Genomic DNA, 19126 nt, shown 5'->3' on the forward strand with positions numbered 1-19126 from the left:
AAGAAATTGCTGTACTATATTTTTGTATTATAGATGAAAGTGATCTGAGAGTGAGCAGAGCCAGTGCCACAACACCAGAGGAAGTGAACAAATCCGCCGAATGGATCCTCTTATTTTCAACCCAACCACTGCCATTTTGTAAATACCATTAAAGGGCGAGTCTCTCTCCGGGTTCGTCTGTCGTGTACAGTGATGACCGTTGTGCTGATAAATGTGTGTCTGTGCGTGTGCTGGTATAGCTTTTATTGGTCGCTGATACAAACAGAAACAGAAAATATAAACAACGGGTGGAGTGAGCCGGAGCTGACACGCCCTTGAACTCCACTCTCAACACCTGTCTGTGTGTAAATTCCGTCGCGTGAACTCTGTGTCTGTGCATGTATCCACCATTTAGCCGTTGTACATAGATTCCTGAAGGTACATGTTATGTCATATCGCCTCCCTCAGTGTAATAAAGCTATAATATCAGAGCGCTGCGTGCTGACCGCGCTGATCGTTTTGTCCTTTTTTTGTTTTTGCACACTCTTAACAGCCCATCACATTCCAACGTAACTTGCTTCGCATTATTGGCCAAACCTGTGCGCGGGGCAGGGCGACGCACGGTCGTATGTTACAGTGTGTGTAATTACTGGTATCCTGTCTTGAAATTACTACCTTTCCAACCAGCCTAATATTACTGCGTTCCCCATAGTTTCCATAGGGGAGCTGAGAGGGATTGTGCAGTTCATGTCTTGGCTGAAACTACGACGTCGACGTCGGCTCCACGGCAGTTTGAATTATTTATTCAGCATGTAATGACGAATGTTATTAATAATGTTAACAGGGATGATGTGATGGTGGTTGTGGGTGCGTAGATATGCTGCTATCCACTCCTCCTAATGCCTTGATGACCGTATTAATGTCCTCTCACTCTTCTGAGATTTTAGTAATGGGTTCAAATTTAAGTGGCTGCATTTTTGGCCCGTATGTCCTGATGCTATAAACACAGAAAAGTAGGCACCTTCAGATGTGATTAACTAACAGGCCGCACAAATATCAATCGAACGGGGTTTTTTGCACTACATGTCAGTCCGATGGCCTGTATTAGAGAATCAGGAGCTTCCGAAACATCGGCCACGGATGATTTTAACCGGCCCCCTTTTCCGCGGTATTTTTCAGTTTTTATTCCCAATCCTGAACCCGCACGGAGCCGCTTGGCCACAGCGTTGGGGGGGAGAAAAAGGAAATTAAGTGAAATAAAAAATAATCAAGTAACCCCAATTTACCGACCTCATAATGCCAGTGGATGCAGCGTAGCGTCACGCTCACCCATACCCGCCGCAGGCCGCCGCTTGGACGATTGCTTTGTTTTCGACTGTCCGAGACCTCACGCCCACCCAAAACAATGTTGGCCCAGCCCTGCGGGGGGCCGGCGGCCCTTCTCCCCGTGCGGGCTGCTCTGTCCGTCCACGCCGCCGCCGCGCTCCCCTTTGTTGCGATCGGCCGGCGCTGCCCTCCGAGCCTTCACCCCCGCTCCCCTCTCCTCTTTCAGGGGTTTGAAGTCTAGACTAAAACCCCCTCGCCCCTCCTACCCCCCCCCCCCCCGGCCCGCCGGCCCGGCCGTGACCCCGGCTCTTCACGAGCGGCGCGGCGGGCTTTTTAGGGGGCTGCCGGGAGGCCCAGCAGTGTGTGTTCAGTGCCAGGGAGCAGGGTGCGCTGAGCGGTGTAGACGCTCTGAACGGGAGGGAACCCACCCTTTCAGACGAGCTCCCTCTCTCTCTCTCTCTCTCTTTCTCTCTCTCTCTCTCACTCTCTCTCTCGCCCTCCCTCTCTCTCACTCTCCCCCTCTCTCTTTCTCTCTCTCTCCCTTTCGCTCTCTCTCTCCCCCTCTCCCTCCCTCTCTCTCTCTCTCTCCCTCTCCCTCCTCATGTGAAGATGTTTTCATTGTCGTCCCCCCCCCCCCCCCACCTCAGACGTGGCGAAGCACATTCAAGCCCCGGAATGAATTTGGCTCCTACGCATCATAGGATACACGCAGAGAGCGGCCGTGAAGTCCCATGATGTGATGTAAAGGAATTAGAAGGGGCTGCGAGAGGGGGAGAGCAGTGGAAAAGTGGAGAAAAGGGGAAAAGTGGAGGGAAATTCATGCCAAGGCCGGATGGATCCAGTACCTGTGGATCTCACTGCACTCGTCTGTAACACTCTCTCTCGCTCTCTCTCTCTCTCTCTCGCTTACTCTCTCTCTCTCGCTCTCCCTCTCTCTCTTTTTCTCTCTCTCATTCTCTCTTTTTCGCTCTCTCTCTCTCGCTCTTCCTGTCTCTCTCTTTCGCTCTCTCACTCTCTCGCTGTCTCTTTTTCGCTCTCTCTCTCGCTCTCCCTCTCTCTCTCTTTTTCTCTCTCTCTTTCACTTTCTCTCTCTCGCTCTCCCACTCTCTTTTTCTCTCTCTCTCTCTCTCTCTCGCTCTCTCTCTCACTCTCTCTCCCCCTCTCTCCCTTTCTCTCTTTCTCTCTCTCTCTCTTTCGCTCTCTCTCTCTCTCTCTCTATCTTTCGCCCGTTGTTCTTCATCGCTCTCTCTCTGTGCCTCCTCTGATGGTCATTGAATTTTGACTATTCACACAGAAACAGATCCTCAATCGATGGAACAACCTGCCCATTTCACTAATTGGTAGGATAGTGGCAGTGAAAATGAGCACTTCCAAAAATAAACTATATCTTTTCAATCACCCCAGTCCAATCACCCCAGTGTGTACATTGGTTTAATACTCTTGACGCAATAATCAATAAATTCTATTGGAAACCGAGAATTAAACTAGCGACACTGCAGAAAAACAAAGACTGTGGAGGTAGCAGCCCCAAACTTCAGATACAACTGATTAGCAAACCATCCCCAATTTATAATTAAATGGTTACAACCAGAGCAACAACTGAACCACGGATGACGAGACACTGAACAAACCAGTAATCTTCAGGTCTCGGAAAAGACAAGGAATTACTCATCTGGAAGACATTTTTGAAAACAATTTGCTGATATCCTTCCCAACCTTAACCCAAAGGTATATAATTCCTTCAAGTCAAGCAGTTTCTACTAGTTAAAACAAATTGACGAACAGCCACTTCCTGTGATTGAACATCTCACTCATAAAGGTCATTTAAAAAATCCATTTTCCAGAATATTCAAACTTTAATTGAAAACAGATGACACTTTATCTTTACCTACAATGGAATGGGAAAGACACCTTGCTGTTCCCACCGATATCATCCCGTGGAAGCTTATTTGCAGCAACACCTTTTCTATGACGCGCAACTCCAAAATGCAACTCATCCAATATAAGATTCTGCACAGTGCACATATCACCCAACACAAAATGTTCAAAATGGGTTTTGTGGATGAAGACGTTTGCTCTCACTGTTCCTTTGATACCAGAGGTGACTACTTTCATGCCTTCTGGCTCTGCCCACCTATCCAACATCACCAAGAAGCTTTAACCCTTCTGGCTCGCAGCATTCCAGTCTCCTCAGTTGACCCACCACTCAAACACCACCAACCCATTCTGATCGCCTTGACAACTGCCCAAAAAATAATATTACTCATTTGGAAAAACAGAGATAATCTCACAATATCCCAAGGTGCCTGGGTACCTGTCCTCTGGGTGTCTCCGGGTACAGGAGGTGGGCGCACTATGGGTCCGAGGGCCGGGGGTCCGCGTGGCCGCTCCCCGGCCTGCTGCGCCCCTGCCTTGATCTGGTTGTGCTTCGCCTATCTCTGACAGTGCCAGAACTCATACTCAGCACATTCACCAAACAATAGGCCTCAGGTTTGCGAGACGGGTGGGGTGCGAGCTATGCGGGTGGGAATGTGACGGGCGGCTGCGATCTTGCTCGTCACGCTCCTGCCCCCGACGTGCTTGTCGTCTGTCCCAAAATTTGAATTCCACTCATATTAGCCTCAAACACAAAAACAGAGAGTGGAGGGAGGGATCTAATATCCGGGTGCCCTGTGCTGAGTACACTGTGCTACGTGGATGGGCGCTCAGGGCTCGCCGGGCTGGGGTGTCCAGTCGGCTGCAGTGGGGCGGGCATCGCTCTTGCGCGGGCTGCGGATGGGCATGGGGGTCCCGCCGGCTTGCCGGCGGGGCAGGGGTTCGGGCAGGGTGTCGGTCTGTCGACGCGGAACCCAGCTCCGGGCTTGCGGTCCTTGCCTTGCCTGGTGCCTAGAACTACTCTGTGTCGTATGCCCAGCATGCTGACAGCACAGGTAAAAAAAAAAAAAAGGAATAATTCACAAATCATTTAGTCATATCAAATTTGTTCTACAAACTCCGATTTAAAGGATTTAATTTCTACCTCTTTCTGGCTGACTCGCATCCACTCTCTTTCTGACTCAAAAACAGTCACCATTTCTCTCCCTCTCCCTCCATGGTGGCTTTTATCTTTTTGTCCTCTGTCTCTAGTCAGCGAGTCACCTGGTGAATCAGCAACTCAGGTATGCATGTCAAATTCACTGGAACTTAACTGCTCTCTCTCTCTAACTCACACACACACACACACACGCACACACACACACACACACAGACAATTGTAACTAAGCACACATGCACGTAGCCATAAAAATGCCACGCCCACCCACATGTCAGTACAGGTGTATAGACCAACACACAATCATGGATGTCCATACTGAAACTCTTTCACAATATTCTCTCTCTCACACACACACACACACACACACACACACACAGAATCCCCAACCCACCAAAACCACCCCCAGTGATTAGTGCTTTGACCTGAGTCAAGGTGTGCTCCACAGGGCCCTAATGAGTCCCGGCAGTGGGAGCTGGATGGCACTGGGAGCGCGGCGTTCCCACTAATGAACCCCCTCCCTCCATAGCTGGAATACTTCGGCTGCCTCCGTTTGGAATCTGGACCGGGACGGAGCTTTGATATCAGGGATGAGGATGGGTTGTTTTGGGATGTTTCGGGAGGTCATCGCTCTGTGTTGTTGATCCCGTGTTGATCTGCAGAGGTGAAGGTAGATTTCGCTCCCGGCTGCAGCAGAGACAAACCAAAAAATGAGTTGTCTTGTCCACAATGAGTCACCTGTCCAGTCATTAGAGCTGAGTCTGAATATCTGAATTCCAAATATTCAGTCAGTGCATTATAAACTCTGCACCAGGGTCTGGTGAAAACAAAAATACCAGACAGTGTGTGAAAGAAAAGTCATACATTGTTGACAATTAATAAACAAAGTTTATTTACAAGTTAAACGTCAATTCATATGTAATAAAAAAAACATTCCACTGCCTCATACATTTCAGTTGACTTGAGTTCAAACGTAAAGCTGTTTGCTCTTCCTCGATAAATCTCATGCGCCACAATAAATCCACATTCCCTTTTACCAGAATCCAATCTGCGTGACAGCGTTGGTAATCTGCACTGGGAGGCAGAGTGGAGTCGAAGAATTCCACAGGAGTTTGGTCACGGGTAGAGTGGCGTTGAAAGCTGGTATCTCTGGTCCCTGGGCGGCTGGGCACCAGGATCCACTGAGCCTGTGTGTGCGGGCGTGTGTGTGTGTGTGTGTGTCTACACGCATGCGTATGTGTGTGCGTACGTACGTGCGGGCGTGTGTGTGTGTGTTTGTGTGTGTGTGTGTGTGTGTGTGTGTGTGTGTGCTGGTGAGTGCGTGCGTGCGTGTGTGTGCACGCACACGTATGTGTGTGCATACGTGCGGGCGTGTTTGTGTGTGTGTGTGTGTGTGTGCGCATGTGTACGTGTGCATGTGTGTGTTGTTGTCTGAGTGTGTGTGTGAGAGAGATACACTGTAGAGAGAGAGAAAGAACAGAAGAGAAAGTACATGTGTGAGTGTGTGTTTGTGTATGTGTGTGAGCAAGAGAGAGTGAAAGAGACAGTGTGTCTGTGTGTCCGTGTGTCTGTGTGTGTGTGGGTGTGTGTGTGTGTGTGCGCGTGCGAGAAAGAGATTGTAAGTGGGTGTGTGTGTGTGTGTGTCTGCGTGCGTGCGTGCGTGCATGCAACCGCATGTGTCCGTGTGTGTGTGTGCGAAAGAGACTGTGTGTGTATGTTGGTTTTAAATGGGCTCAATGTCCATGTTCCACCAGATCTTCAACACAATCCTTGAACTCTGTGTGTGTGTGTGTGTGTGTGTGTGTGTGAGTGTGTGAGTGTGTGAGTGTGTGTGTGTGTGTGTGTGAGTGTGTGTCAGCTGCGTTTTCAACACGGTTTCCATTGAGCGCGCAGCAGATACTGTCCTGCGGTGAGGAGATACCGTCTCAACTCCCAGAGACTTTGATGCGCGGCCAAAAAAGACATTTCTCACACGGACGTGGCGATGGGAGGAACGGAAAGGGGCACAAATGCTTGGCACCGCGACGCTGAAATGATACGTCTACACAAAGGATGCGCTCCCTCCGCCTTCTCTCAAAGGCTTTTACCGCGTTATCGTGTCAAAATATCGTCGGTTGGAAATCAGCCGTTTGTCCTAAAACCCCCCGGACGTCATCCAACGCTGTTCAGTCCCAAAAACTCAATCCAGAAAATAAGATCTGCGCTTAAAGGTTTTCTGCAATGGGATAGGATGTGTCCTGCCATACCAATAACGACAGTAAAAAGGTGTTAAATCTTAGACATTTATTATGCTTTGAAAATAGGATGCTCACAAAATTGCCAGAATTGTGTGACACGAGCTGGGTTTAATGAGTCATCAGGTTCATTTGGAGTTGAAGTGTTGCATCTGTGCTTCAATAATGACTAATAGGACGTCGTGGAAATTAACTTGCTGCACAAAAAACAACATATTTCTTTGGACTGTTATTTTGACCATCAACCCAAAAGTCCAGTCCAGGAAGGTTCACCGCATTTTTTTTTGGCGAGGCACTTTCACCGACCCCCCGGGTCGGCCTGGGGTAAGGTGTAATCACAAAAACAAGCTCTATTTCCCGGCCATTTAATGAGCACTCGGGGTGGTTATTATCCAAATGGGGACGGTGTAATGAGTATCCCAGGTGACTAACCAGCGGCTGAGGGTGACTCAGGCGGCGTTCCTTTTCAGAAGCACAGAAACCCAACCGCATGGATTCCTCTGCGCCCCGAGGCCATGAGTCGCCGCATAATGGCGACAGTCCGGTCTATTCAACCTCCAGCCCGACGCCCCGTCCCAAACCTGGAGCCACACAATTACTCTCCCAGTTGGAGCTGGTGGCAGCCCCCAAAATAGCCGGGGTGCAGAGATGATGCCGCTAAATCTAAATCTAAATGTAAGTATTTCATTATCATGTGTTCATGATCACACAGGTGTTTCCAGTCTGCATTAGTTATTGTTTTAATCTATTACAGTGGATAAGACGCTGCTGCCAAATATACAGTTTATTATCATATTTTTTTTTTATTATTATTATATATATACTGTAAGTAGAAGGAAACACTGGAAGCAAGTAAATTAAATCATAGGTAAGTGTCTGAGATGTACAGCAAGCACGGGGAAAAAAAAGATTTCTCACCTAAGAGTTTTCTGAAAGTCGGAAAAAGCACAATGTGATTAAAGTTCCATGAATTCTCCAACTTCACCCTTCGTGGGTGAATTTAAAAAAAAATGTTCAGAAGGTTTTCTTCTCAATGACACAAGGCGCTAGGGGTGCAGCGGATCACAAAACTCACGGGTCGGATCGTATCATGGTTACATACGTACATATAACTTTCCGTTTATTCTGTAAAACCCTTAAAACAAGGAACTTTTGCCCATGGTCTTAAATGTAAACAACACTCAAGATGTCCAGTGTTTCAATAAAAATCTTAAAAATTATACATTCTTCCTCTGAACATGGCAATGAATTAAATAATATGATTAGATCCGCATCCGAATTTCCAATAAGTTTTCGTGAAAATCGGTTCGGAAACAAGCGAGCTCTGCATCCCTCCATGCACATTCTGTGTTCGTACGTGTTTAAAGTAAAGCAGCAGCAACACAGTGCGGCGTGCCGCGAACCAACTTCATCCCCTTTTCACCGCAACTTTGCATCGGGATTTATGGAATTATTACTTTAAAAAGGGAACAGCGGCAGTTAAACCGTATTTCACTGCGACGGTTACATTTTGGAATTAATCCGCGGTTCATGTGCCAGCCCAACCCTGGGGGGGGCTGGCACACGTTACGTCACTACGCGGCGTGTCAAAGCCTTCCAGTGATGTCATGCCCACCGCCGAAATGATGAGCTTTTTTTTTTTTTTTTTTTCCTCCTTTCTTTTTTTGTCCTCGACGGGAATCACGCTTGGCGTTCGCGAGCCGAACGAGACATAAACGGAAAATACATGGTGTCCTCCTCCCTCGGCGACCACGGAGCTGTGTGGAGCGAGGTTCCTGCTCTATCGTCACATTAAGTACAACATCACAGGGGTCAGGAGGAGGCTGGAGCTACTGCAGGCCCGGTCTTTTATTTTTCCCTTCTTTCTTTCGCCTGCCTCTGAAGTGAGAGCGCCGCACTGGCATTTCCACTTTCAAGTAGGGGTACACAAGCGCTTCACGCTCCTAAACGAAACCTAAAGTATTTGAAACAATAAAAGCACTTCCTCATATGAGGGAGCCCACGCTACTTCATGAAGCACTGTGCCGACAGTAATCCTGATCATAATTCACAATAAAAAAAAGGTATCGGTTGAGTCACAGCAGAAGAAGGAAATGGAACTATTGAGTCATCGTGCAAGTAGCAGTGTCAGAAATAGCAGAGTAACAAGCAGAGACAGCGGCTTTGAAACCTACTGAGGTAAAAGCCCCAAAAAAGGTCCGAAACTGAATGTACTTTTATCGACTTCCCGCCGCCGCTCTCCTGCCCTCGCTCCCTCCCTCTCTCTCTCTCTCTCTCTCTCTCTCTCTCTCTCTCTCTCTCTCTCTCTCTCGTCCACGGTCAGGCGGGGGAGAGAAAGTGTGCTGTGGGTCGGGTTGAGAGAGTCCCGGTTCACAAGGACGTGGATCACCGGCGCGGCCGCTCTGCCGGGCCGACACGTGCAGCCGGCGCCATGAAGCCCCGCGGCCCCCTCCCGAGCGAAGGCTTTAAATCACAGCCTGTCAGGGCGGGCGAGGGGCTCGACGGACGCGCGGCACCGACACCGCCGGGCCCCGGGGCGCGGGCGGAGCGGGTCGCCGGTTCGAAATCCCCGGTCAGCACGCACGCACGCACGCACACACGCGCGTCCGGGTGACACGCGGGAAGTCGTCCTCCGGTTCCTGGAGGGAGTTGGACGCGCAGGCGGCGGCGTGCAGCTGGAGGCTGGACTCAAGAGGCCGAGCTCGCTCTCAAACCGCACGGGCTGTTTTTCTATTCTTGGATCTGTGTCTCCGAAGCAAAAATAATTTAAAAAAAAGTTTTTATGTAATTGTAGTCGTTCGCTCTCGCTCGGTTCTGGTGTTGGTCCTTATAAGGTTATGGTGTTTGGTGTTTGGTGTTACGGTCGTCCTCGGACTCCATACGCTCGGGTGTTGGATTTGATTCAGTCTCGACTAGTTCTTGAATGGGTCTCGTCCTGTTTTGTCTCGACGACAGCTCCGTTTACGGGTAACGTCATTCGACTGGATTACATTAGCGTGGATTCAGGTTGATTTCATCAGATTACATTGCACCTTATCAGGTTCTTGTAATTACAGTATAAATGACCCAAGTATGAATTACCCGTGTTTTATCTGTTTAAATAATAACTTTACCTTGTACCTGTGTGTGTTAATTTTTACGGTGTGTGATTATTGTGTACACGTACGCGTGCACGTGTGTGTGTGTGTGTGTGTGTGTGTGTGTGTGTGTGTTTACATTCATGAGAGCTATGCAAGCATCCCCATTAAGACAAACCGTTCGATCGGAGAGTCAAAGCAGCCTTGTGGGTGTTACTTCTCCTCGGCGTTCCCACTGAATCCAGGCTTATTTTTGAAGCCCGGCACCGAGCGCGAGGCACCTGTGATAATATTTTACTTTCGATCTCTGTCTCTTTCTGTAGCCATGGGGCTTTTCGAGTGCTCAGTAACATGCTGTCTGTTGTGGCAGCAGGATGAAGCGGAATGAGTCACGGGCACGCACGCACGCACGCACGCACGCACGCACACACACACACACACACACACACACACACACACACACACACACACACACACACACACACACACAGGGTGTTCTGGAGCTCACGAGGTGACGGGCTCCCACTGTGCAGCCCCACAGTGGTTCTCTGGCGCCATCTAGTGGATCACAGTGGACATGCACGACACGGTGGCTCGCTCTTCAAGATGAAAAAGATGAAGAAGATGAAGAAGAATGACCAACGGGCTTCAGAGATGAGGTGAATGACAACCTTATTTAACACACACGCGGAAGACAATTCGTGAAAATAAGACAATATTATGAAAAAAAACACAACATGAAATACACCAGTGAATCTCGACCTTTTTCATATGAAGGACCCTCAATATGATACGCATTAGGCCACAGACCACATTTGGTGAGATTTTCTCTGTCCAATCCCAGAAGATTTTTTTTTTTTTTCTTTCCCAACGCATAGGATTTTGTCCAAAGTTGCCTGGCTGTTGATACTATAGCTAGTTAGATTACCGTGAAACTGTTATTATGGCATCAACATCTTTATCAAACCACTGAGGTCTCTGGGTCACAAACAACACTTTAAGATGCCCTCGAAGAACAATGTGAGGATAGAGTTCCATATCCATCCGTTCGCAGGGCAATAAATCGGGTTCAATTACGTTAAATGCCCTAGAAAATATCTAAAAACACTAACGTGACCCATCACTGTATGGGGCTTCCGGGCGAGCACGGTCAAGGTGGAGCAGTGTCAGGGTGGCATCGTCCGCTCCCCTGTTTTGCTGGTTTTGGACGCTCTGATGTGTGAAAGCACCAGACGCTAAAAACATGGGAACAAGCCACGGGTCAGAGGTCATTAGGTGGGGTTAGCGGCGGGCTTTTATTCTCTCTGAGGGCGGATCGTGGGGCGAGACGCAGTGACAACGAGCCGCCGTCGACCCCCCAACCGTCGCCGGAGTGCCGACGAGCATAAAGGACGTGGCCCCAAACCGAAAGGATGCTGTGATGACAGCACGAGGTCATTCCAACGGGAATACGGAGCACGCTGCCCCGCTCTCCCTCACTGGATAAAGAAGAACGACCAGCTCACACGTCATATACTGTAGATTTCAATTAAATTGATTTTTTTTTTTTAGAAAAGTGACTGACGATGGCAAATGTAGATTAAAGGAAATCACAAGAGGACGTAGAAAGTTCTGTTCACTAATTTCACAACTTTATAAATACAAAATATAAATAGGTAAAAGTCATCTCTAGAGATATGCAGTGTATATTGTAATTTGTCTTCACGCAGAAAGGGGATAATAAAGGAATACAAACACGTCCGAATAAAACAAACCACACCGTGATGCTTGGAAGTGATTCCGCCATAATAAACGGTCCGAGCCAGCTGATGACGTCACGCCGGGCTGTGACAAGCTGGTGGCGGCGGAAGAAAAGATGGCGGATCGCGAGGAGCAGCTGTCCGACGAGGAGAAGGTGAGACGCGGCTTTCGCGGCTCCAGCCGCGGTGACACGGGGAGGCGCGCGGTTGCAACGCCGCGTCGCCCACTCACCTTTAGCCGCGCGTCGGCGTCCGACGTCGAACCGGCTCCGGATAAAGGGGAATAAGCGGGCCCGCGCCGCCGCCGCTCTTATTATTTTTAGCTCAACTTCCGCTCGTCGGCGGAGCAGGGAAGCGCGGCTCCTTGTACGGTGCTCACCCAGAATAGGAACCGGGGCGGGGGTGCGTTTTGTCAGTGACCGGCGGGCCCCTCTACCAGGGACCCGGTGGACCCCCTCCACCCCCCCTCCCCCCGGACGCGGCTTCCCCCGGTCGGCGTCCGTCTGCCGTGAAGTTCCACCCGGGCGGATCTCTGTTCCGTTAGCCTAGCATGCTAGCCGCCTGGCTAGCGGCTAACACGCCCTTTTCCCTGCTTCACTGCCGCCGCTGTTCCTGTGAATAACGCAATTCTGTGTTTTTATCTGCAGGCGAGGTTTTTCCAAGTCGTGTGACATTGAAAATAGATAGAAAACAACCTGTTATCTCTCTGACTAGCCTGCACGCTCACACAGTAGCTTCAATACATGGTATGGAAGGACTTCTGTCACAATTCACAGATATGTGTTTCAAAATGCATAATACAGATGGAAAAAGATGAATAAATACCACAGTCCTGCGATCTGTATTGCGATTTTTGAATACGGCAACGAACAAAATTAATTTCTCCATCTATGAATAAATAATGTGTTCCTTGTGTAAACCGTTATCCAAATAAATGTAGCATTGACTTGTGATTCAATAGCTGTTCTGTGTGACGTGATTAAACATGTTCTCGTCGGTTTACATGCCTAAACAAGCGTTTAAACGGTTCATTCACGAGGGTCGTCGTTGCGCTGGTATTCGTTTTCATTTGTGACACACACTGTATCTCGCCAGGGGGAGGAATTCCATTAACGTGATCGGCCCCCCCAATTTAAAAATCGTAGTGCACATTTGTGTTTGAAGTATTTCTTCATATTTTTTTTTCCATTTAAATGTTTGTTCATTTACTTTCAGATTTTAAAATTGTGAGACAGAACTCCCTCCATACATGGCGGTCAAAGCAGAGGCCTGAAGGCTCATCAGGCTGTGGATTCCCCTGCTTCTGTTCAGTTCGGTCTGTTGTCAGATGTTTATTATGGGGTTTAGCAGCGTAGCGGTCAATGGGTGTGGCTCCCTCAGCCTCATCGTCACACACCCGCCGGCCACAACAAGCCAGGTCCACTTGAGGGGTTATGGTGCAGAGGTGTTGGCAGCCAAATCGGGCTGGTTCAAGTTCGATAAGCACAGGTACGGTTCCGCAGCTCTGATCCGATCGTTTCTGCAAGGAAAACAAATTTCAAAAAAAGTGTTTTTATTCTAGATTGCAGATTGCTTCTGACGAAATTCCCACCTGCGTTCTCACGGGCAGGTGGCAAATGCACCGCGGCACAATCCGTGGCCCGGTGGTTTGGAACTCCTGCATTAGAGGACATTCCAATTCTGTCCGTGATAGTCGGGTGGCTTGGAGCCGTGTATCGGCCACATATCTTTGCAGTTAAAATGGGTCAATTTATCTGTAATGGCCGTTTGGCGGGCGGCTGGTAATCCCTGCGATGAAAGCGGTCATTGGTGGCCTGCTTTGGCCGCGGTGTTGACGGAAATCCAGTGACACCGCTGGGTACTCCCCTTATTCACATTGGTTGTTGTGGTGGTGTGGGGGGGGGGGGGGGGGTTTGCCAGAGAGTGACGGATGGAGCAGCAGAGCGCACAGAGCGGTGCACTAACAAAGCTCATTCACTCACACGGTCAAAGAGGATGTATGTGGACGTATGCGCACAACAATAATAAAAAAAGAAATTCTGCTGAAACGCTGCATATTTTTATTTTTCGAACGTCAATTTTCCGATTCCTACGTCATTTTTTCCAAATAGCATTAGAATAACGAACCATTGTTTCCCAGCACTAGACTCCATCCCCAGCATGTAAACCATAGCACCATATAATAAATGTGTGCAGTGTCACACAGTATTTGCGAATGCTATGCTGTTTATTCACCATTTTTCATGTTGCCACTTGTAAAATATGATAACATCTTGTTAGTCTTGGAGTTAGAACCGCAGCACATGGAATACTCTGAGTGCGGCCCATCTTTGGTCTCTTAGGACGGGTTCCAAACCACCGGGCCATGGACCATTGGCCGGGCCGTGAGAAGGCGGTTGGGGGTGCCCTGTTTAGCCTGTGTTTTGTTTTTTTTTCTCCCCCTCTCCACAAAGCCCAATAAGAGGGATCTCAAATCGAAAGCAAGCAACTGAACAGTGTGTTTTTATTTTTATTTATCTATATAATTTATTTTCCCTCCCCGCCCTGTATACACTGCTTAACGGTGACGGCAATCGTGGTGCGGTTGGGGTTGCCGCGGTGGGCGCAGCCGCGGTGCACCTCGCTCTGCCCACGGGTCCCGAAGTTGAGGGCGGATTCGGAGTTTATTCTCGAAACACGGGTACTTTTCTTGCGTGACCCTAATACTCTTTTATTGTAGATGTATTTAATGTATTTATTTTCTTCCGTGCATAGCGGGGAGACACCTACACTCCCCCCTCACCCCAGTTGGTGAACATTTTGTGTGCTGCGATCCGGTCCGTGATAAGGTTGGGAACCCCTGTTGTAGTACAACGGAACTGTATAACAGCCTTACTATGCACTTATTGACAAATTGAAAATCAGTGTTTACGGATGGCCTACTTTCTCAATGAACAACAGGGAGAGATAGCTCCGGACTTCAGAGAGGCTTTTCAAACAATCCAGCATTGTTAAGGCCACTAAACTCAATGACCTGTCAGTCATAGATGCAGTACACCATTTAGGTTCTCAGCTACAGCAGATGCATTCTGTTTTTTACCCTGAAACGCTATGATTGCTTCACGGTACGTCGCACTATGTTGCTGCTACTTTACGACATCTCGTGAATGAGCTGTGGATACAGCCAATGTTGCCGCTGTGCTTCTGCGCGTCCACTGTGTTGCAGTGGTCAAGATCCGCTAGTAAACAAATACGATGTGTATTCAGAGATGCAGACTTGTCTACAAAATCGACTGTAACTCGCTTGATTCTGAACTCTTCCTGTGTGCGACATAGGGCTCCATACCGAGGGGGGGCGGGGCGAGGGAGCGATCGGGGTGCATTTTGCGCACCTGTCTCCCTCTCCGACGGTACTGATAAAGCGACCGCTAGCCATGGGGTGCCCACAATCAGTGTGTAAAAACAGTGCGTTTATTATTTTAGATGCAACAAAACCATTTCAATGGGGACACTTTCTACGTGACTCTCTCCCCGTTCGCTCCCTCTCCATGCATTATGCACAGAAAATAAGAGTGTTAATTCTGCTTTTAATTTGTTTTAGTTTTTCTCTTAAAAAATAAAAAAAGAACTGATAAGAGTACTGTTAAAAATACTGCATTGATAAGTAGTATCAGTAAGAGTAGACGTACTGTAAAAATCGTATTGAGACCCATCCCTTCGCTTGCCCCGTCCCCGTTCCTGCAAATTAAACAACTATAAACACACTGTTTTTAGTTGTTGTATCTGGAGGGAAGGCGCACGGAGAGCAGTGTTTGCGTACGTGTCTGGACGCTTCACGCATATAAAAATATATATATATGATTCCCGTCATTTATAGTTCCTCATTGGAATGGTATCCCTGTGCATTTTGCATACTATCCAGTACGGCTTCTATCTGTTTTATCCTGTTATTGTAATGCACACTGACTGAAAAAAAAAACAAAAAAACAACTGCTCGTCTTGAAGAATCTGAGTCGATTGACGGGTTTCTGACGGATGATCCGACTCGCCGACTTTCAGGGGGCAGCCCTAATCGTATCCTGAGTTACTCTGCAAATCCCACCCTAACCCCCTTACTTATACAGCATCAGTTCATTTATCAGATTTTATACTATATTCAAAAAATGTAATGGCCAGTTAACATTTTGTTCCTGACATGATCATTTTACACTGTTGCCTTGCATGTCATATTGCCATTACAACTTTTTTGCATCTCAACCTTTTTCTCCATAATTTGCATCCCTGTTGTAGTTTGAGAAACTGAAGAAACAACAGAACAGGAAGCTAACATTTTCAGCAACCTGAACGAGTGACTTGTGGTTTCTGAAATTCATCCTTCGCTTTAACGCCCTCGGTAAACTGATGGCATATAAATGAGAATGTTAGTGATGCAAGCTTTGTGTATAGATGACTTGGCAAGATAGAAAGTTCATTAGAACCCCAAGAATCCCAATATGCAAAGGGTAAGCAGTCTGAAAGTAAAGTTTGATGTCCTTTGACAGTGTTTTTCATCTGGTTTAGCAGTATCTTGCCAGTGGGTACTGGTGGCTGATGTGTCCTAGCCTACCCTTGCTCATGTCAACCAGCCAAACACTCGACTGCATTAACACTAGCATTAACACGTTGAGCTCCCCACCCATGAATTCAGTAGCTTGTTTCACTGCTCGTTATTGATGACTGTGGCCATGTGCCCAGGCATATTATAGACAGGGACTTATTTTGAAGGACATCCCTGTCCAGCAATCACAGCTCACAGCCCCTTTGTGTGAGGACATGTAATCATTGTGACATCGTTGTCACATGTTCAACACATACATTCTGCCAAACGTGTTGTGGTCTTCTGTAACGGTGTCTTTCGGTCCAGTGTATTCCAGGCACATTTCTGTACATTTTCGGTTATCTTCATGCCTGAAACTTTGTGCCAGGATGCGGTTTCTCTGGGTTGATTGATTGTACTTTGTTCCTCTCAATGACATCTAGAAATTGTGCATGTCAGTACAGATAACCAGTTGTTTCGAGGTTGCAGTTTGTTGCTTAAGACACTGTTATCCTTTAATGCAGTCAGCGTGTGGTGTTGTGGAAGACTTTTAACGGATTACTTTTTAGTGGGAGGCTGATAGACCCGGTTGACCCAGAGACAACAATGAAGGACTGTGATAAACTGACTTAAATGTGGCCCCTTTTCTACAAGGAGCATTGTAGTGAGCGCATGCCCTCTGTAGCTCAATGGGTCGACATTAATTTCCCCCCTGGGATTAATGAAGTGTTATCTTAACACTGCCAGGGTTAAGTGTCCTATTCCTGTTATAGCTCACTGTGTCGTTATAGCATCGCACTTCAACTGCCGGGGATTCAGTACTATTACAACAAGGTGATCCTTTTCTATAATTGGCCTGTAAATTAACAGGTACAGATTTAATAAAAATTGTGGTTTGGTACAATTGGTGGTGGCAGTAATCTCTAATACACACCAATGTCTTTAAATTCATGGGTCCTCAAAGCTAGCGTCGTACTGACATTGCCACGGTTAGAGATTCCATTCACTGTGTATCTCAATGGACCTCGTGATCAAGGTTTGCTTTTAGCGATTCCCCCATCAAAGGAGCCTTTTAGTTCATCTCTATGAACAGCTGATCACTTGCGGGCAGAATACTCTTTATTTCATGTTCTCAGTATGTTGTGCCACTGAGCTAAATCAAAAAAAGCCTTAAACATTGTTTTCCTTTGAACGCCTCTTGTATCCCGGGCCCTTCAACTCGGAAATCACTGTCCTAGTCTGTATGTCTCACTGAACGCCTGAACCTGTGTTTTTCTCGCTGCAAGTGATGAAATTTGAGGCTGTACGAGTGCTGTCTGTACGTGCCTGATAAGATGTGAAGAGAGGAAGTGCTTATCGTGGAGTGGTGCTACCCACTCTGCTGGTGGCTCCAGTGTCTCACTCACGGCACCTCATCTTGTGGGATTCAGTCCCTTGACACCAACCTACCAATTTAGTTCAAAGCAGGACAGATGATCCCTTTTTAAGTTTTATTTGTCAGTTTGGTCGTTGTTTCAACTTTACTCGTATGATGTAGAGTGAAGTGCAGGATAAATGCAGCATAGAGAGGCAAAGGCTGCCGTTGTGGCACCTGTGCACAAGCACACTTCAACAGGACATGGCGTACCTGTTGCTGGTTCTTGGAGTGAAAACTTGGATCAGGGGTGCTTGAGACTGTTTTTGCTGAAGGTTAACTGAAGTAAAGAACCAAGCGGGATAATTCAGGAAAAATATTTCTATGACACAATGCAATGTTTTTGTTGACATCAATGTAATGTTTAATATGTGGTGTTATGTTGCCTATCGTAGTTGCTAGGTTGAATTTATAAGTGTAGCTACATGCCAACCTGTAGCCTCGAGGGTTTCCACTTGAGAAACTTATACTAATCTCTTTCACAACGCGTACTTGTACATGTTATTACTGTGGGACAGGCTCTCTGAAGAGAAGAGCGCTGATTTTGCTCACATGAATTGCACATTGTTGTTTTGTTTTTTTGCATATTTAGTTAACACAGACTACATAAACCACCAGTACATACTGAAATGACATATTATTCAGGGAAAAATGTGTCTTTAATATATCTTGTCTATATAGGAAAATCATTTTCTTAATGAAAGAGTGTGCCCGCGCGCGCGTGTAAGTGTATGTACGCAGTATGTGTAAATATACACTACTCCCAAAAAGTTGGGGATATTTGGCTTTTGGGTGACATTTATGGAAAATGTAAAAAGTTCACGCTACAGTGATATTATATCATGAAAGTAGGGCATTTAAGTAGAAGCATGCAATGATGATTTCCTCATCTCAAACAATGTATTTAAACAAAAGCCAACAACAGTGGTGGGTTTACCACAACAAAAAATGTCAATGTCTCAATAACTTGTCATGTGCCCTTGAGCATCAAGTACAGCTTGACAACAACGTCTTATGCTGTTTGTATGTATTGTTTGCTGAGGCATGGCCCCCGCACTCTTCTTGAAGGGCGGGACTCAGGTCATTGAGGTTCTGGGGCACAGATTTATGAGCCTCTACACGGCGACTCATCTGATCCCATAGGTTTGCTATGGGATTCAGGTCTGGAGAAAGTGCAGGCCACTCCATTTGAGGTGCCCCAGTCTCCAGCAGCCGTTCCCTAATGATGGGACCTCGATGAGCTGGAGCATTGTCGTCCATGAAGATGAAATTAGGCCTGTGTTGTTCATGCAGGGGCACAATGACTGGATGAATGATGTTATTCAGGTAGTATGGCCTTGTCACTGTACCATTCACAAAGTGTAGGGCAGTTCTGTATTGACTAGACACACCTGCCCACCCTGTAACACCACCTCCACCAAAGGCTCGTCTGGTGACAGCAGTGGCTGATGCAGAGCGCTCTCCTTGACGTCTCCAACATCGTTGGCGGCCATCATTTCTGCTCAACGTGAATCGACTTTCATCAGAGAACAGCACTGAGGCCACTGGCCCCTCGTCCAGCGTAAATGCTCCCTGGCCCGTGCAAGACGATGATGCCTGTTCCTGGGGGTGTGGTCAGGTACCATTGCAGCTCGTCTAGCACGCAGACCAGGCTGATGTAAACGGTTTAGAATGGTCTGACGTGACACTTGAGTGCCTCTCGCCTCCCTTAAATGTGCCTGGAATTGAGTGGCATTCATCATCCGGTTCCGCAGGGCACTGTTCACAATGA

At 47.5% G+C, this 19126-nt stretch overlaps 1 protein-coding gene across 1 annotated transcript in view; it reads left to right on the forward strand.

The window, feature by feature from the left end:
* Positions 1-11455: 11455 nt before the first annotated feature.
* LOC307232188 (F-actin-capping protein subunit alpha-2) overlaps positions 11456-19126 on the forward strand; it is a 30454-nt gene continuing 22783 nt past the window's right edge. The window contains exon 1 of the mRNA XM_080003105.1: positions 11456-11541. Within this exon, the coding sequence (XP_079859231.1) occupies positions 11503-11541 (39 nt within the window). The 5' untranslated portion in view covers positions 11456-11502. The remainder of the gene's footprint in view (positions 11542-19126) is intronic.

The sequence above is a fragment of the Zeus faber genome (assembly GCF_960531495.2).
Source record: "Zeus faber genome assembly, chromosome: 6".
Classification (NCBI taxonomy): domain Eukaryota; kingdom Metazoa; phylum Chordata; class Actinopteri; order Zeiformes; family Zeidae; genus Zeus; species Zeus faber.